This window comes from Trifolium pratense, linkage group LG1, assembly GCF_020283565.1.
Source record: "Trifolium pratense cultivar HEN17-A07 linkage group LG1, ARS_RC_1.1, whole genome shotgun sequence".
NCBI lineage: Eukaryota > Viridiplantae > Streptophyta > Magnoliopsida > Fabales > Fabaceae > Trifolium > Trifolium pratense.
The window spans coordinates 53164706-53184300 of record NC_060059.1 but is presented as its reverse complement, the minus strand read 5'-3'; the positions used below and the strand labels follow the sequence as shown (position 1 = coordinate 53184300).

At 32.9% G+C, this 19595-nt stretch overlaps 2 protein-coding genes across 2 annotated transcripts; both read right to left on the bottom strand.

Annotated features, from left to right (window-relative positions):
* Positions 1–661: 661 nt before the first annotated feature.
* Positions 662–1099, bottom strand: LOC123896474. The gene has a single exon (XM_045946856.1). It carries the CDS (start codon positions 1097–1099, stop codon positions 662–664), a length of 438 nt encoding a protein of 145 aa, XP_045802812.1.
* Positions 1100–4138: 3039 nt separating this feature from the next.
* Positions 4139–4576, bottom strand: LOC123896464. Its single transcript, XM_045946847.1, has one exon. The coding sequence runs from the start codon at positions 4574–4576 to the stop codon at positions 4139–4141; it is 438 nt and encodes a 145-aa protein (XP_045802803.1).
* Between the last annotated feature and the right edge of the window lie 15019 nt (positions 4577–19595).

Below are 19595 nucleotides of genomic sequence, written 5' to 3'. Positions count from 1 at the left end.
AAAAATCCTTCCTCTGTTTAAAAGGTTACATTTTTAATCAGTAAATTAGTGTATGAATATGATGGCATAATATTGTTACATTTTTGCTTTGCATGCATATATTGTATCATTGTTAGGTTGAAGCCATTATTTGTTTTTGCTGGGTGTTTTGAATTATAGTGGTTCTAGAAGAAAAAAATGGTTTTATTTATGATTCTGTGGTACCACCTATTTAGAAAATAATTTCTCCTTGTCTATTTAAGTATTTGGTGTGACGAAGAGTTAATGCATGTTTGGCATCATGCCAAAATTGCTAGGTCTCACTTATTGCTCCCCCAATCTATATATGATACTACTGTTGGGTCATGGAGGGGGAGTTTCATGATTGGATCAACATATTGGGCATTGAGCAATCATACAAGTGACCCTGACACCACTCTTTCACCCATAACCTTAAGGCATTAGGTTTATGGACCTCTCACACTTGATAGATTTCAACATCAAATCAGTCCCTCCATTTTGTGTGTGTGAGTTTTCAAAAACATTTGTTTACTGAACGAAAATTTAGTTTGTTTTGTGTAATGAATGACATCCACTTGAGATTGAATTGGTATTCGACATGTATCAGTGTTCAACATTTAAATTTCATTCTTCTTTATTAAATTATTAATTAATCTTAGTTTCATGTTCGATGTTTGTATCTTAGTCGATGTTTCATATATTTTGTGTTTTTATTGTCATGAAAAAGATCAGCAACACTTTTCCAAGCATGTTCAGGCGAGTCATCATCAATTAGAATGGAGGTGAGAATGTCGGAAGCGACTGTGGCGTAAATCCACTGCAAGACCACTGCATCAAGCCGCTTCCAGAGGGCGAGATCCTCGGCTTTGGTCTTCTCATATGCAGCTTTCTCCTTTTCATCCATAGGAAGGATGATATGTTCAAGCACGTCATGGACTCGCGCTTGAACTTTGAATAACACCGACCAAGAGTGGTACTTCCCAGATTCTAAATCCAATGTGATGGGAATAAGGGATTTCACATTGGTGACAGACAAGGCAGGATGAAATTTGTGAGTTTCAGACATGGTTTTCACAGTAGTTGATGGTGTTCCAGACATGGTAAAGTATAAAAGAATTGCGGAAGCAAGAGAAAGGAAAGGTTGAGGACTCGTGATACCATAAAAGAATATAATTCCTGGATCTGTTTATTCCATGATTCAATCCATATACAAGGTAACTAATAATATACAGTCAACCCCAAATAATAATCATTCATATACAATAATATACAATCAATAGTAATACAAACTAATAATGATTATTTCATATTTTATCAATATTGACACACAACTTTAGCTTTATATATTGCCTTAATTATGAAGTACTTAAACTCACAAAAAAATCAGGTCAAACATAATAAATGGACAAGATTTGGTCTGAAAATATGTCTTTTTTTTTTGAAGCAGTCTGAAAATATGTCTATATAAACAAACATGCATAAAATATTACATGTTATATGTGCAAGATGGAGTCTCGAAGGATATTTACTCTCACAATGGTATTCTTATTGGCTTTCTTTATCGTTGCATCAGGTTTGAAATTTTTGGACTAATATATAGAGTATATTTTATTTGCTAAATGTTACGATGTTTACGTCAAACTAATTCATGCTTTAAATATTTCACCTCATATATAAAATATATTGTTTGTGTATGCAGATATGTGCATGAAATCAGAAGGAAGAGAAGTCGATTGGCAACCAAGTTGTCAATTTGATGGAGATTGTCGAAAATGGTGTGATAAGTTAAAAGAACGTCCAAAATGTGTCAATAATAAGTGTTGGTGTTCTTACGTACCACCTTCCGCGGATAGTATAAAATCATAAATTGTCAGCTCAGTCTTGTAATATTATGATATAATCTTGTATGAATCCAAATAAATAATGAATAAAAATTTAATAAGGTAAGACGACAATTTATTTCAAATTATAATAGTTTGACTTAACTGTAGTTTTGACACTCTAAGTTTTACAATTGTGCGATTTTGTCTCTTCAAGTTTTAATTGTGTTATTTTAACACCCTAAATTTTATAATTGTTAAATTTTATCCCCCGAGTTTACCTTTTTTGCACTTCTCCTTGTCTATTTAAGTATTTGGTGTGACGAAGAGTTAATGCATGTTTGGTATGTTAGGATTTAAGAGGGGTTTTTCAAAAAAAATAAATTTAAACCTCTTAGCGGAACAATCCCGATGAACGGATCTTGATTAAATCATTAATCACAAATCAAACACAAACTTAAACACTTTAAGGATTCACGTGTTTACCTCTCGAAGTGCAGAACCTTTGATGTTGAAACAGATTCTGATCACGAGCAAAGCAAAGTAGCGATGCCTCTACTCAGTCCACACGAACAGAACTTCTCCGATGACCGGTGCTAGCCAATTCCAACGAAGATTCAGAGAGAATAGGGTTTAGAGAGCGGCAGCTAAGTTTCTTACTTTGTGAATTAGGTTAAACTTTTTTTAAGACTCCACCACAAGGGTTATATTTATAGAACCACTTGTGTGACCATCAAGTCAAGCACTTAAATACACCATACCTTACGGTGGACCGCATTTCTCTATTTCCATAAATTAAATAATAAGTCATACTTAATAATTTAATTACTAATAAGTCATACTTATTATTTTATAAATAAGTCTTACTTATTTATTTCTCTCATCTATCTGTCATTTGTGTGTGACCCTATAGGTTCTCGTAACGTTGGCAATAATATTAAATCACATATTTAACATTATAAACAGTGAGCGGTATCTAGCAACACATCACTGCTACCCAAGTGACGAGAATGTCATGTGATCTGACGAAACCTTTCTGTGATAATGATTGTGTGTATAATTACCCTTTTGTCCTCATATCTATATTGAACACAAGGCATAGCATGTCATCCTTGTCTAGTTCAATATTGGGCCCATAGACATTTCTCCTGTTATGTAGGAGGGACAAATTCCATCTAAGTCACTCACGTCCCTCAGCATGATTCGTGGAGTACCCATCAACCAACTTTATGATCATCCTATTACAGACAACGTTTGAATGGTGATAAAGCACTCGACTCCTACATCTCGGGTACATAGTGGTTTCAGGTCAAAGGGTGGAATACACCACTATCACTATGAGAATATCTTATGACACTTTTCATAACTTTTACTATGTAGCATTCCCATGGCGGGTCAATCCAATATAAATATTACTCCTAATATTTATATCTATGTGAAGACTTGATATCTCATATCCATGACGCGTGAGATGAGGTCATCAGTCTACTCACATAATAGTCTCTATGTTTTACTGTTATCCCACATCATAGTAAAACTTGACTACGGATACTTTAAGAATAGCGTCCTTGTGTCTAATGAGGTCTCACGATTAAGTCACACTTAATGTTCCATTAAACAGACTAGCTATTCTAGGGACTTTATTTATTTTTTTTGAAAACTTGGTATCCGGCCTTATGACCGACTAATCCAAGGGGACCAATCCCACCGCCCACTTGCGGGGGCCCCATTTTCTAGGGACTTTATTAGTTTGATACCAACATAATAAAGAAATGCCTTATTATATATATTAAACATATAAATCAAATTCATGATACAAAAGAGAATTCTATCAAAATAGATTGACTTTTAGGGCTTACTTCAACATGGTATCATGCCAAAAATGCTAGGTCTCACTTATTGCTCCCCGAATCTGTCTCTGATACTACTGTTGGGTCATGGAGGGGGAGTTTCATGATTGGATCGACATATTGGGCATTGAGTAATCATAAAAGTGACTCTGACACCACTCTTTCACCCATAACCTTAAGGCATTAGGTTTATGGAACCTCTCACAGTCTCACTTATAAAGTATTCAACCTCAACTCTTTCGACCAATATGAGACTTAACTCACACTTGATAGATTTCAACATCAAATCAATCCCTCCATTTTGTGTGTGAGAGTTTTCAAAACATTTGTTTACTGAACGAAAATTTAGTTTGTTTTGTGTAATGAATGACATCCACTTGAGATTGAATTGAATTGGTATTCGACATGTGTCGGTGTTCAACATTTAAAGTCCATTCTTCTTTATTAAATTATTAATTAATCTTAGTTTCATGTTCGATGTTTGTATCTTAGTCGATGTTTCATATATTTTGTGTTTTTGTTGTCATGAAAAAGATCAGCAACACTTTTCCAAGCATGTTTAGGCGAGTCATCATCAATTAGAATGGAGGTGAGAATGTCGGAAGCGACTGTGGCGTAAATCCACTGCAAGACCACTGCATCAAGCCGCTTCCAGAGGGCGAGATCCTCGGCTTTGGTCTTCTCATATGCAGCTTTCTCCTTTTCATCCATAGGAAGGATGATATGTTCAAGCACGTCATGGACTCGCGCTTGAACTTTGAATAACGCCGACCAAGAGTGGTACTGCCCAGATTCTAAATCCAATGTGATGGGAATAAGGGATTTCACATTGGTGACAGACAAGGCAGGATGAAATTTGTGAGTTTCAGACATGGTTTTCACAGTAGTTGATGGTGTTCCAGACATGGTAAAGTATAAAAGAATTGCGGAAGCAAGAGAAAGGAAAGGTTGAGGACTCGTGATACCATAAAAGTGTTGGAGTAAGCCCTAAAAGCCAATCTATTTTGATAGAATCGTCTTTTGTATGATGACTTTGATTTATATATTTAATATATATAATAAGGCATTTCTTTATTATGTTTGTTTCAAACTAATAAAGTCCCTAGAATAGCTAGTCTAATTAATGGAACATTAAGTGTGACTTAATAGTGAGACTCCATTAAACATAATGACACTATTCTTAAAGTATCCATAGTCAAGTTTTACTGTGATGTGGGATAACAGTAAAACATAGAGACTATTATGTGAGTAGACCGATGACTTCATCTCACGAGTCATGGATATGAGATATCAAGTCTTCACATAGATATAAATATTAGGAGTAATATTTATATTGGATTGACCCGCCATGAGAATGCTACATTGTATGTTATGAAAAGTGTCATAAGTTATTCTCATAATGATAATGGTGTATACCACCCTTCGACCTGAAACCACTATGGACCCTAGATGTGGAGTAGAATACTTAGTTGCCGTTCAAACATTGTCCGTAACAGGATGACTATAAAGTCGGTTGATGGGTACTCTACAAATCATGCTGAGAGACATGAGTGACCTAGATGGAATTTGCCCCTCCTACATAACAGGAGCAATATCTGTAGGCCTCTTGATGGAATATGACTGATAAAATGCGTGGCCACGCCGAACTAAGTCAATATGAGATATTGAGCTTATTCGTTGTTCAGTATATTCTGGGATCAAGAAATAAGATATTGAACCATACAAGGGTGACACGATCTATGCCTTGTGTTCAATATAGATATAAGGGCAAAGGGGTAATTATACACAAGATCGTTATCACGGAAAGGTTTCGTCAGATCACATGACATTCTCGTCACTTGGGTAGCAGTGATGTGTTGCTAGATACCGCTCACTGTTTATAATATTAAATATGTGATTTAATATTATTGCCAACGTTACGAGAACCTATAGGGTCACACACAAAGAACAGATAGATGAGAGAAATAAATAAGTAAGACTTATTTATAAAATAATAAGTAGGACTTATTAATAATTAAATAATTAAGTATGACTTATTATTTAATTTATGAAAAATAGAGAAATGCGGTCCACCGTAAGGTACGGTGCAGTGCTTGGTTTGATGACCACACAAGTGGTTCTATAAATAGAACCCTTGTGATGAAGTTTTGTAAGCTTAACCTAATTCACAAAGTAAAACCTAGCCGCCGCTCTCTAAACCCTATTCTCTCTGAATTTCTGGTGGAATTGGCTAGCACCGGTCATCGGAGAAGTTCTGTTCGTGTGGACTGAGTAGATGCATCGCTTCTTTGCTTTGCTAGTGATCGAAACTATTTCCATACTTTGTGAGGTAACAATTCTATCACTGATTCATTCTAAGTTCGTAATGATCCAAGGAAAGGAAATCGTTTTTTTTTTTTTTAAAAAAATTCCGCTGCCTCTGATATATCGATTTCCCTACAGTGGTATCAGAGCCAATTACGAAACCTTGAATCGGATTGTTTTGTTTACTGTTTAAATCGTTTAAACATGTTTATGATTAAATCGCGATTCTGTTTAAAATTGTTTAAAACGCGATTTGTTTAAATTGTTTAAAACGCGATTCTGTTTAAATTGTTTAATCGCAATTGCAATTCTGTTTAAATCGTTTAAACATAATACTGTTTAAATCGCTATTCTGTTTAAATTGTTTAAAACGCGATTTGTTTATATTGTTTAATTGCAATTCTGTTTAAACATGTTTCTGTTTAGAACTGCTTCTGTTTAAACAATTTGTTTAAATTTGTTTAAACATTTTTGAATCAATTAAATAATAAAGGGAATTAAAATCGACATCGCAACAACTTTAAACCTTAAGCAATAATAGTATATGTGATATACTGGTTTTTATCATAAAATAATTAAGTCAGATGATATTTGTTTATTTGATAATTGATATTTGAAACTTCGGAACCGTATCTGGTGAAGTACTTCGGAACCGTATCTGGTGAAGTGCTTCGGAACCGAATCTGGTGAAGTTTTAAAATATTCGATCATCATATAGAATAAAAATCAGAGTACTTGATTTGGTATGATCATGTTATTGCAATTAGGATTCATAACGGCGCATGTGTTGTGCCATTATAATTAGGGTTTGCAAAACGTATCAAATGTTGATGCATAAATTAGATGGTAACTCAAAGTGATTTTGACAAATATATTTAATTTTGAAATTGTTTCAAAATTTTAGAAATATCTTTTGAAATTGTTTTAAAAGATAATATTATCAATTTTTTGCAAATATATTATTCAAAAGGGTTTTGAATAAATAAATTACCATATTTGATAATTAGAGAATTGTCAAAGATTTGATTTAAAATATTTGATTTAGAATTACAAGATTTGAATCAAATTTAATTAATTGGGTTTTTCAAAGCGATTATGAATCAAAATGTTTGATTCTGTTTTAAAATTAATTATTTGAATTATTTAAAGTTTATTCAAAAGGAGTTTTGATTAATTAAATTACCATATTTGATGATTATAGAATCATTAAAGATTTGATTCAAAATATTTAATTTAGAATTAAAAGATTTGAATCAAATAAAATTGATTTGGTACTTTTAAAGCGATGATGAATCAAAAGGTTTGATTCTGATTTAAATTAATTCAAAAGTGTTTTGATTAATTGTTAAAGATTTGATTTAAAAGTTTAGCATAAATTTAGCATAATTTTATTTTTATGAATCAAAAGATTTGATTGTAGATTAAAAGATTTGAATCAGTTTTACTTTTATTTGATATATATCCATGTGATGCGATATTATTTTGAAATAATATTAGTTTGTTATGCCAATAAAACAAAAAGAATAATTTTTTTTTTTTGGCGCTAGTTTGTTAAGATACGTTGTTATTGGCATAACAATGTAATATTAATTTAATAATAATAGTAATAATAAGATGTTATTATTACTTATTTATTTATTTATTAAATATATGGTATATGGTTATGACCTTAGATATTTGGTGCGTTAATTTATACGGTCTGCGTGTCGTGGTTTATTTTAAAATACGGCCTGCGTGTCGTGCATTTTATTTATTTATTTATTTAGTTACTTAAATAATGTAATTGCTCGAGTTCAAAAGAGACAACGCCAAATGATGATACCGATGGAGAAGCTTGAGAAGTTTGCTCGAGGGTCAAAGAATTGTAATAAAGTAGTTTATTTAATTCTTGTGCGTTAGGAGGTCATAACCATACTACCTAGTCTATTTTATTTTATGTATGTGATGCATGAGATGTATGTTTTAATTATATTTGCCATGTATGTTTTATATAATTATTAAACGCATATTTACATGAATGTCATGTAAAGTGAAACGCGTGTATAAGATACACATGTCGGTGAGATCAAATTTAATTAAAAATCCTTCAAGTACTCATAAAGACTAATATTGAAGATGTAGGTCTTGCCAACGCAAGGTGCATTTTCTATACTAGTAAGATGTGTCTATATTAAGTTTTATGCTTTCCAAAGAATAGCACCCTTCAAGATCAATATCGATTAATGTAGGTTTTGCCAACGTAAAGTGCATTGTCAATATTGATAAGTTGCGGTGAGATAACCAGTTTATCCGATTGTTATTTATTGGGTTTAACTTAACTAAAGAAAACTATAATATGATTATATGACTTTAGAAGCAAATGTTGGGTTATTCCATATGATGGATTAAAATAAGTATTATTCACCCAACGGAAAGGATATGAGAGTTGTATGAGATACAATTGGAAACAGTTTCCTACCTAAATAACTACGTTTTGTGTAATCAGCCCAACGATGACTTAAAACAAAGTGAAATATGGATCTCATTCCCACTAGAAAATTTTCAATGGGATTTTCCGAATCAAATGTCGAGGGTCATTTGTTTTGAGTAAAATAGTGGGAGCATATTTAATTAAAGACCTAGTTAAATATGTTTTAATCATGATACAAATATTCTTATCTTCATAATTAGATATATTTGGCATATAGTTTATATTTCACTAAAGGTCCTTACGAAGGACATAAGGTTCGGAAAAGAGTTTCTGAATTGGTACATATATTGAGAATTGTTCTCAAATACGAGAAAAACTTCTAATAGTTTTGAAAGAGTCAAAATGGAAGAAAGAAGTAAGACTTCTTCATACATCTTGTTATAGAAAGTTAAATTATTTACTTTTACATCTAAGGTATATGATACTAGATGCAAATTTCATATTTATTGAAATATGAAATTGTTTTAAAGAAGTAAAAATTTGACTATAGATAAAATCAACTTACGTTTAGAATGAAATAGTTTCATTGATCGTATAAGTTGAGTTTAACATGGAACCAAATAATTGTTATTAAGTTTCATTTAATAATAGAAGCATTGAGCCTAAACCTTGTATTGACAAGAAAAGGACTACTTGTTTCATTTCTCTTACTTCATTTACATTGCTAATAAGTTTAATAGATGTGAATATGTGTATTTGATACAAACTATGATTCTTTGAATTTGTTCAAAGAATTCATGAATGAATGAAGTAAAGGAAATTTTGAAAAGTATTTAGACCATACGAACATGTCGTGATGGTAAATGCTTAAATAAGAAGTATAATAATAACTATTTATATTACATCATGTTTGACATGTTTACATATAAGATAGTTCATTTATATCTCTTACGACTCTTTTGAAAAATTATTTTAATTACAGTTATTCTTTACCCATAACAAGTTCCAATAAATCAAATCATAAAGACACCATATTCGATATGGAGGTAAGAGTACCTTGTTTGACTTTATGATAGTTTGAGATTGTAAGGTTTATTAGATAAACTTAATCCCAAATTGAATGAATGTGTATTTGTGGAAGTACCTAAGGGATACTAATTTTACGACACTCTCTAGGATAAAAGTTGTTTTATTACATGAACTGAAATATTTCTTTAGAAGAAATATGTCTCTAAAAGAGACAGTGGGAGTGACGTAAAACTTGAGTAAATTCAAGTAACACAAAACACATGTCCTTTCAAAATTGGAACACGAATCAATTCCACAAGGTTGTTGTTGGACTACCGGTTCGAGTAGCACAAGAACTAGATGAGTCTAATATGTCATATCAAAAGTTGAAGGACATGGCCTCACCATAACACTTCTGGCGGATAGATAACGAGGTTCTATTCCTTAATTGGAATGACATTACATATGTATTTGACATATGGATAGGGTTTTTATTAATCTAAAGCATGCTAGAAAAGTATATAAATTACAAAATTCATTTGTGAATTTGTTCAAATTTCTCAAAGTTGAATTATCAATTTTATTGATCAAGTTTTATGAAAACAAAGATTAATAAAGGAAATCTTGTGCACACAAGAAAGTCAGTGGGAGTATTTAAATTAATCTGGTATTGTATGTGGATGACGTACTGATCATCAAGACAATTTTCATACGCTACACATGTAAGACATGATTAGGTAATTGTTTCTTGATGAAATACTTAGGTGAGACTTCCTAAAAGTTAGGAATCAAGATCTATAGAGATAGATTGTTGACATATATCAACCTTAGCCTATGTACAAATTTGATGAAGTGTAAAGACACCTCATGTGCTTAAATTATTGAAGTTATTGCATACATCACATGATGTATTTTGTCTCAAAGACAATATCCAACCTCATTGGATGAGAAAGGGATGCATGAGAAGTATCCAAATGCTTTGGCAATTGGATTGATCATGTATATCATGATATGTACTAGACCAGATGTACTATATGCTATTAGCATAAACAACATGTACCAATTATTTCTAGTGATTGTCATTAGATCACCATCAAGAATATCCATGGATATATTAAAATCACTAAGGGTGACTTCTTGATCGGTTCTGGAAATTATCATTGTAAATGAGTTACAATGATATTGATTGTCCAAAACTGAAGAACAGTATACCCAGATTGTAGTCAGGAATAAACTTTATGCTCGGATGTCAAATCTGTAAGCTTACAAGCTTCAGAAGATTGATATATCTATTACAAAGGTCAAATATATGATTTGAATCGTTTGTCTCATAAGATGAGGCAGAAAATTGTTTTCCTTACATTGCAGATTCCCTTGACCTCATTAAAGATGGTAATGGTTTAATCTTGCAAGCAACGGAAAACCAGATCTCACCAACGATTCAAATACAAGTTTTGACACTTGATTTCTTTTTATAGAAGATCAAAAGTGTAAATAGGAAGATGTATCGGGTACCAACATAGGAAAGAGTTTCTTATCCACTAATAGAAAATCTTGCATAGAAGATGCTTGATGATGACGCTAGTCCAATAGATGTTGAGTTAATATCCGATTGGCTTTAGTGCTAGTGGGAGATTGTTGCAGTAAGCCCTAAAAGCCAATCTATTTTGATAGAATCGTCTTTTGTATGATGACTTTGATTTATATATTTAATATATATAATAAGGCATTTCTTTATTATGTTTGTTTCAAACTAATAAAGTCCCTAGAATAGCTAGTCTAATTAATGGAACATTAAGTATGACTTAATAGTGAGACTCCATTAAACATAATGACACTATTCTTAAAGTATCCATAGTCAAGTTTTACTGTGATGTGGGATAACAGTAAAACATAGAGACTATTATGTGAGTAGACCGATGACTTCATCTCACGAGTCATGGATATGAGATATCAAGTCTTCACATAGATATAAATATTAGGAGTAATATTTATATTGGATTGACCCGCCATGAGAATGCTACATTGTATGTTATGAAAAGTGTCATAAGTTATTCTCATAATGATAATGGTGTATACCACCCTTCGACCTGAAACCACTATGGACCCTAGATGTGGAGTAGAATACTTAGTTGCCGTTCAAACATTGTCCGTAACAGGATGACTATAAAGTCGGTTGATGGGTACTGTAACACCCAAACCCCTTAACGCATATTTATTAAATATAAATAAATAAAACACTTAAGAAAATTTAGGCGTCACGTGTTAATAAAACAAAACCTCGGCATAATTAAATCATGCTAGCACAGCGGAATTAAAAGCGAAATTTATCATAGTGCAAATCATACAAAGATCACAATTGTTCACACAATATCCCTAGGCTCTAGGCCATATCAACAAAGGATATTATGTTTACAACGAAAGAGTAAAGTATTAGCAAGGTCAATATGCCATCACGGGCTTAATACAATTCAAACGAATAACCCGACCCGGTAAAACCTAATCAGAGCAATTCTATACAACCCATCAAAAGAGATATACAAATATATCTAAAGGAGTAGTCTAGGCTAAACTCCTCACCAAAAAGCGCTACACTAAGCACGAGCACGAACAGTCCTCTAACTCTGATCGGGATCCTCAACCTGAGAATCTGAACCCCCAACGGTCCAGCACATAACACAAAGCATGAGAGTTAGATCACAAAATCAAAATATAAGTGCAAGTAAAAGAGTACTTAAACACTTCTTCAATAATCATGCATATATCATACATTCATACACGTTCATCAACAAGCTTCCATTCAATTATAAGTATATAAACACATAAAATTGAATATCCAACATCAATCATCATTTATCACAATTAGCCAAGTATGTGTCACATATCACTTATCACATAAATGTACACATAACCTAATGCATTCTAATGCGTCAACTTCATGCAATGTCACCCTAGACATATCTAATGCATGTGGTACCGTTTCGTCTTTATTAGAGTATCTCACCTCTAATATTCGTCTTTATCGGATAAATATAATCCGATATCCGTCTTTATTGGAATATCCAATATACAACAACAAAATTCATGAATGCATGTATATGTTTTTCATGAATTCACCAACAATTATTTAGCATAAAGCTCGTCATTTACTATGTGGAACACTATCCAACATACGTCATTATTAAGATTAACAAAACCTCAATATTCGCCATTTACAACTTCATACATGATTAACAATCGATATAAGCATCAACAAGCATCAACAATCATGCAAGAGTATCATTAAACCAAGTTACAATTGCATACAAGCACTGTAAAACATCTACAAAAATTGCAGAATCAGTACTGTTCGCTAAGCGAACCCGTAGCGAACAGGTAGCGAACTATTCGCTAAGCGAATCTCCGTTCGCTGTAGCGAACTAGGTCAGGGTATTACAGGTGCATGGCGAACCGGCAGCGAGCTCGTGGCGAACCATTCGCCACTTGTTCGCTGAGCGAAGGCCTGGCGAAGGCTTCCTGTCAGGACAGTTCAAACCTTGCGATTTTCATCTCAAATCACCCAAAAATCCCATTTTTATGTTATAAATCCCAAATGAGTTCATATACAAGTGTAACAAACATGTTTAAGCATAAAAGGACGGTTAGTTTTCCCGATCTACATCGTTATCATCGAAAAAGTAAGGATTAACACCATTTCATCAAAACTCTCAAGAACATAAAGTTCTTGAGTTTAATCCATTAGAAAACTCGTTTTCAACCATTATTTCCGTTCATTAATCATGTTACAAGTATGTTAAACACAACAAGAACCTTAGGAACGAATTTCATCAAGAAAATCCATTCCTATCTAAAACGAAAATGGGGTGGAGGAAGTTCGGGTGAGGAGAAATCGACATTCTCCCCTTCCTCGGATCACCCACGATTAAGCAAACTACTCTCATACCTGGATTCGAAGAAAACTCGATGAATGATCTTGAATCTCCTCACTTTCCTTTGCCCTAGCTCCACTTGAGCTCTCTTCTCTCTCCAACCTCAAGAACAAGAACATAATGAAATGTTCCCTCTTGGACTTGGCCATATGGCCGCCCCACTCAAGCTTACACGGCCCATTGGGCTTCAAGCCCATTGGCTTGGCCCAATAACACGTTAACTCTCACTACTCGCCTAATAACTAAAGTACTCGATAAATAACTCTAGTTATTAACTTAATTAAAATGCCACGTCAATAAAACATTTTAACGCATAAAAACACATAAATGAAAATTGGGTCGTTACAGGTACTGTACAAATCATGCTGAGAGACATGAGTGACCTAGATGGAATTTGCCCCTCCTACATAACAGGAGCAATATCTGTAGGCCTCTTGATGGAATATGACTGATAAAATGCGTGGCCACGCCGAACTAAGTCAATATGAGATATTGAGCTTATTCGTTGTTCAGTATATTCTGGGATCAAGAAATAAGATATTGAACCATACAAGGGTGACACGATCTATGCCTTGTGTTCAATATAGATATAAGGGCAAAGGGGTAATTATACACAAGATCGTTATCACGGAAAGGTTTCGTCAGATCACATGACATTCTCGTCACTTGGGTAGCAGTGATGTGTTGCTAGATACCGCTCACTGTTTATAATATTAAATATGTGATTTAATATTATTGCCAACGTTACGAGAACCTATAGGGTCACACACAAAGAACAGATAGATGAGAGAAATAAATAAGTAAGACTTATTTATAAAATAATAAGTAGGACTTATTAGTAATTAAATAATTAAGTATGACTTATTATTTAATTTATGAAAAATAGAGAAATGCGGTCCACCGTAAGGTACGGTGCAGTGCTTGGTTTGATGACCACACAAGTGGTTCTATAAATAGAACCCTTGTGATGAAGTTTTGTAAGCTTAACCTAATTCACAAAGTAAAACCTAGCCGCTGCTCTCTAAACCCTATTCTCTCTGAATTTCTGGTGGAATTGGCTAGCACCGGTCATCGGAGAAGTTCTGTTCGTGTGGACTGAGTAGATGCATCGCTTCTTTGCTTTGCTAGTGATCGAAACTATTTCCATACTTTGTGAGGTAACAATTCTATCACTGATTCATTCTAAGTTCGTAATGATCCAAGGAAAGGAAATCGTTTTTTTTTTTTTAAAAAAAATTCCGCTGCCTCTGATATATCGATTTCCCTACAAAAAGAATATAATTCCTTGACCTGTTTATTCCATGATTCAATCCATATACAAGGTAACTAATAATATACAGTCAACCCCAAATAATAATCATTCATATACAATAATATACAATCAATAGTAATACAAACTAATAATGATTATTTCATATTTTATCAATATTGACACACAACTTTAGCTTTATATATTGCCTTAATTATGAAGTACTTAAACTCACAAAAAAATCAGGTCAAACATAATAAATGGACAAGATTTGGTCTGAAAATATGTCTTTTTTTTTTTAAGCAGTCTGAAAATATGTCTATATAAACAAACATGCATAAAATATTACATGTTATATGTGCAAGATGGAGTCTCGAAGGATATTTACTCTCACAATGGTATTCTTATTGGCTTTCTTTATCGTTGCATCAGGTTTGAAACTTTTGGACTAATATATAGAGTATATTTTATTTGCTAAATGTTATGATGTTTACGTCAAACTAATTCATGCTTTAAATATTTCACCTCATATATAAAATATATTGTTTGTGTATGCAGATATGTGCATGAAATCAGAAGGAAGAGAAGTCGATTGGCAACCAAGTTGTCAATGATGGAGATTGTCGAAAATGGTGTGATAAGTTAAAAGAACGTCCAAAATATGTCAATAATAAGTGTTGGTGTTCTTACGTACCACCTTCCGCGGATAGTATAAAATCATAAATTGTCAGCTCAGTCTTGTAATATTATGATATAATCTTGTATGAATCCAAATAAATAATGAATAAAAATTTAATAAGGTAAGACGACAATTTATTTCAAATTATAATAGTTTGACTTAACTGTAGTTTTGACACTCTAAGTTTTACAATTGTGCGATTTTGTCTCTTCAAGTTTTAATTGTGTTATTTTAACACCCTAAATTTTATAATTGTTAAATTTTATCCCCCGAGTTTACCTTTTTTGCACTTCTCCTTGTCTATTTAAGTATTTGGTGTGACGAAGAGTTAATGCATGTTTGGTATGTTAGGATTTAAGAGGGGTTTTTCAAAAAAAATAAAATTAAACCTCTTAGCGGAACAATCCCGATGAACGGATCTTGATTAAATCATTAATCACAAATCAAACACAAACTTAAACACTTTAAGGATTCACGTGTTTACCTCTCGAAGTGCAGAACCTTTGATGTTGAAACAGATTCTGATCACGAGCAAAGCAAAGTAGCGATGCCTCTACTCAGTCCACACGAACAGAACTTCTCCGATGACCGGTGCTAGCCAATTCCAACGGAGATTCAGAGAGAATAGGGTTTAGAGAGCGGCAGCTAAGTTTCTTACTTTGTGAATTAGGTTAAACTTTTTTTAAGACTCCACCACAAGGGTTATATTTATAGAACCACTTGTGTGACCATCAAGTCAAGCACTTAAATACACCGTACCTTACGGTGGACCGCATTTCTCTATTTCCATAAATTAAATAATAAGTCATACTTAATAATTTAATTACTAATAAGTCATACTTATTATTTTATAAATAAGTCTTACTTATTTATTTCTCTCATCTATCTGTCATTTGTGTGTGACCCTATAGGTTCTCGTAACGTTGGCAATAATATTAAATCACATATTTAACATTATAAACAGTGAGCGGTATCTAGCAACACATCACTGCTACCCAAGTGACGAGAATGTCATGTGATCTGACGAAACCTTTCTGTGATAATGATTGTGTGTATAATTATCCTTTTGTCCTCATGTCTATATTGAACACAAGGCATAGCATGTCATCCTTGTCTAGTTCAATATTGGGCCCATAGACATTTCTCCTGTTATGTAGGAGGGACAAATTCCATCTAAGTCACTCACGTCCCTCAGCATGATTCGTGGAGTACCCATCAACCAACTTTATGATCATCCTATTACAGACAACGTTTGAATGGTGATAAAGCACTCGACTCCTACATCTAGGGTACATAGTGGTTTCAGGTCAAAGGGTGGAATACACCACCATCACTATGAGAATATCTTATGACACTTTTCATAACTTTTACTATGTAGCATTCTCATGGCGGGTCAATCCAATATAAATATTACTCCTAATATTTATATCTATGTGAAGACTTGATATCTCATATCCATGACGCGTGAGATGAGGTCATCAGTCTACTCACATAATAGTCTCTATGTTTTACTGTTATCCCACATCACAGTAAAACTTGACTACGGATACTTTAAGAATAGTGTCCTTGTGTCTAATGAGGTCTCACGATTAAGTCACACTTAATGTTCCATTAAACAGACTAGCTATTCTAGGGACTTTATTAGTTTGAAACCAACATAATAAAGAAATGCCTTATTATATATATTAAACACATAAATCAAATTCATGATACAAAAGAGAATTCTATCAAAATAGATTGACTTTTAGGGCTTACTCCAACATGGTATCATGCCAAAATTGCTAGGTCTCACTTATTGCTTCCCCAATCTGTCTCTGATACTACTGTTGGGTCATGGAGGGGGAGTTTCATGATTGGATCGACATATTGAGCATTGAGCAATCATACAAGTGACTCTGACACCACTCTTTCACCCATAACCTTAAGGCATTAGGTTTATGGAACCTCTCACAGTCTCACTTATAAAGTATTCAACCTCAACTCTTTCGACCAATGCAAGACTTAACTCACACTTGATAGATTTCAACATCAAATCAATCCCTCCATTTTGTGTGTGAGAGTTTTCAAAACATTTGTTTACTGAACAAAAATTTAGTTTGTTTTGTGTTATGAATGACATCCACTTGAGATTGAATTGGTATTCGACATGTGTCGGTGTTCAACATTTAAAGTCCATTCTTCTTTATTAAATTATTAATCTCAGTTTCATGTTCGATGTTTGTATCTTAGTCGCTGTTTCATAGATTTTGAGTTGGTTATTGTATATCCGTTGAATCTATTGCAACTTTGACATACTATTGTTTATTTCCTTTATACATCTTCTAAAATGTTACCTATTCAGGAAGAATGGAACCAAAATCTGAAAAACGGTTGCCTAAAAGACGACGTACCGGCTATACAGGCTGTGAAATTCCAACGAAAGTTTCACCGGCTACATTCAATCTAGGATAACAATTTTCCATTTGGAGACTTTATCGATAAGCATTTTATTACAGAAAAGGATCGCGAAGCATTTGAGGATTGGGGAATAGAAAAGTGTTTCAATGTTTTGAAAGCAGCACCTGTTCAACATTATGCTCTATCTTTAGTTGGATGCTTACGCAGCTGAAATTGTCAACTACTAACTTTTCACCTTTTTACTTTAATGCATAAGATTTTGTGAAGCACATGTATAAAAATGGGAAATTTTGGAACCAGCCAATGGACAACGTCTGCACCAGTCAAAGACCTACCAGGTGCGTCAATGCTCTTTATATATTTAACATTCTTCTAATTCATAATTGATGTGAAACTCAACTACTCACTTGAAATCTTACAATATATCTCCAAATGTGACTTCCCACATCCATTTATTAATCCAAGATTGAGATCCATTCATGCTCTCCGATCAAGCCGAACCATAACTCTAATAATATTTGTTAGAGAATCTAGGGGAGCATCCAGAGACTTGTTGGAGAGGTGTGTTTGATAAAAATTTTCAAATATTTGGTCTTGCACACTAAAGATGTGTCTATTTTTAAAAATTTGGGATTTTGATCCTCCATTTTTTCAATCCGCAATGGTCCCTAACTTTTCAAATCACGCAATTTTTATTTTTATTTTTACACACAAATCACGCAATTTTTTATTTTTTATTTTTACAAAATCATGCAATTTTAATCCCCATCAATTTTGATAACCATTATTTAACGAAAATGATGATGTGACAAGATAACATGGCCATACTAAGGTGTTAAAACACGGACTGATTGGAGGTTACAAAGTGAATTTAAGTGACAATATCACAAGTTTTTATTTGATCTATGAGTAAAACTATTTTATAGTTTCAGTGCTTAACAATTTAAATGTTTTGTTTTTTTGGTACATAAAGGGAGGGAAGGTCCAATTTTTGTTTTGTTTTTAATCATTGTAAATATAACTTTATACTCCCTCCGGTCCTAATTATTGGAGAACTTCCACTTTTTAGATTCATTAAAAAACTAATGTATTTAAATTATATTATAGATTAGATACATTAGCATTCCAATGAATCTAAAAAGGAAAAGTATGATTTTGGCATGGGCGTCTCTTAGGTGTGCAAGGTGCCATAAGATGTCGGTCCTATATTTTTACGGGCCTCAAAAATATTTTTCTATAGTAATAAGTCTTTTAAAAAAATGATGATTCGAAAAAAAAATTATAATATTTTTTTAACCTATTTTTGTGCGCCTAATCTAAAGTGGTTAGGTTTATTTTTCAGAAGAAAAAACAAAAGGTTTGTCATGTCTCAAACACAAATAAAAATGAGTGTATTTTCTCCTTCTCCGTGTTCGTTCCACTGCTAGAAAGAATGCATTCTTTTAGTAGGTAAAAAATATTTTGTTGTTATCGATTAAAATATAAATATTTTGTATTTTAGTTAAAATAATGATTATTTTTTATGTTATTGATTTTATTTACAATTTAAATGTGTATTATTTTTTAAGTTTTTTTTGCTTTTTTTATTTATTAAGTGGTTCATTTTTAAATTGTCCGAGCTGGTCCTAGATTTCGATCCTTCCAATTCCGATTATATAAGAACTAAAATGAATTGTACATACCAATTTTTTATGTACATACTAATCGTTAGTTAGTTAAGTGGTGATTGACATTGAACTTGGTAGAGAGGACTACGGTTTGATACTGCACAAATGCAACAAGGAGGGAGCTGTAACCACTTGATGTCATAATTAACTAACATCCGAACCAAGTTAGGGTCTAGTAGACTAGTCACTGAATACTAGTGGTGAAAAAAAAATGAATAGTAAATACCTAGACAAAAATTAAAATAATGAATAGTACTCATTCCGTCCCAAATTATAAACTAC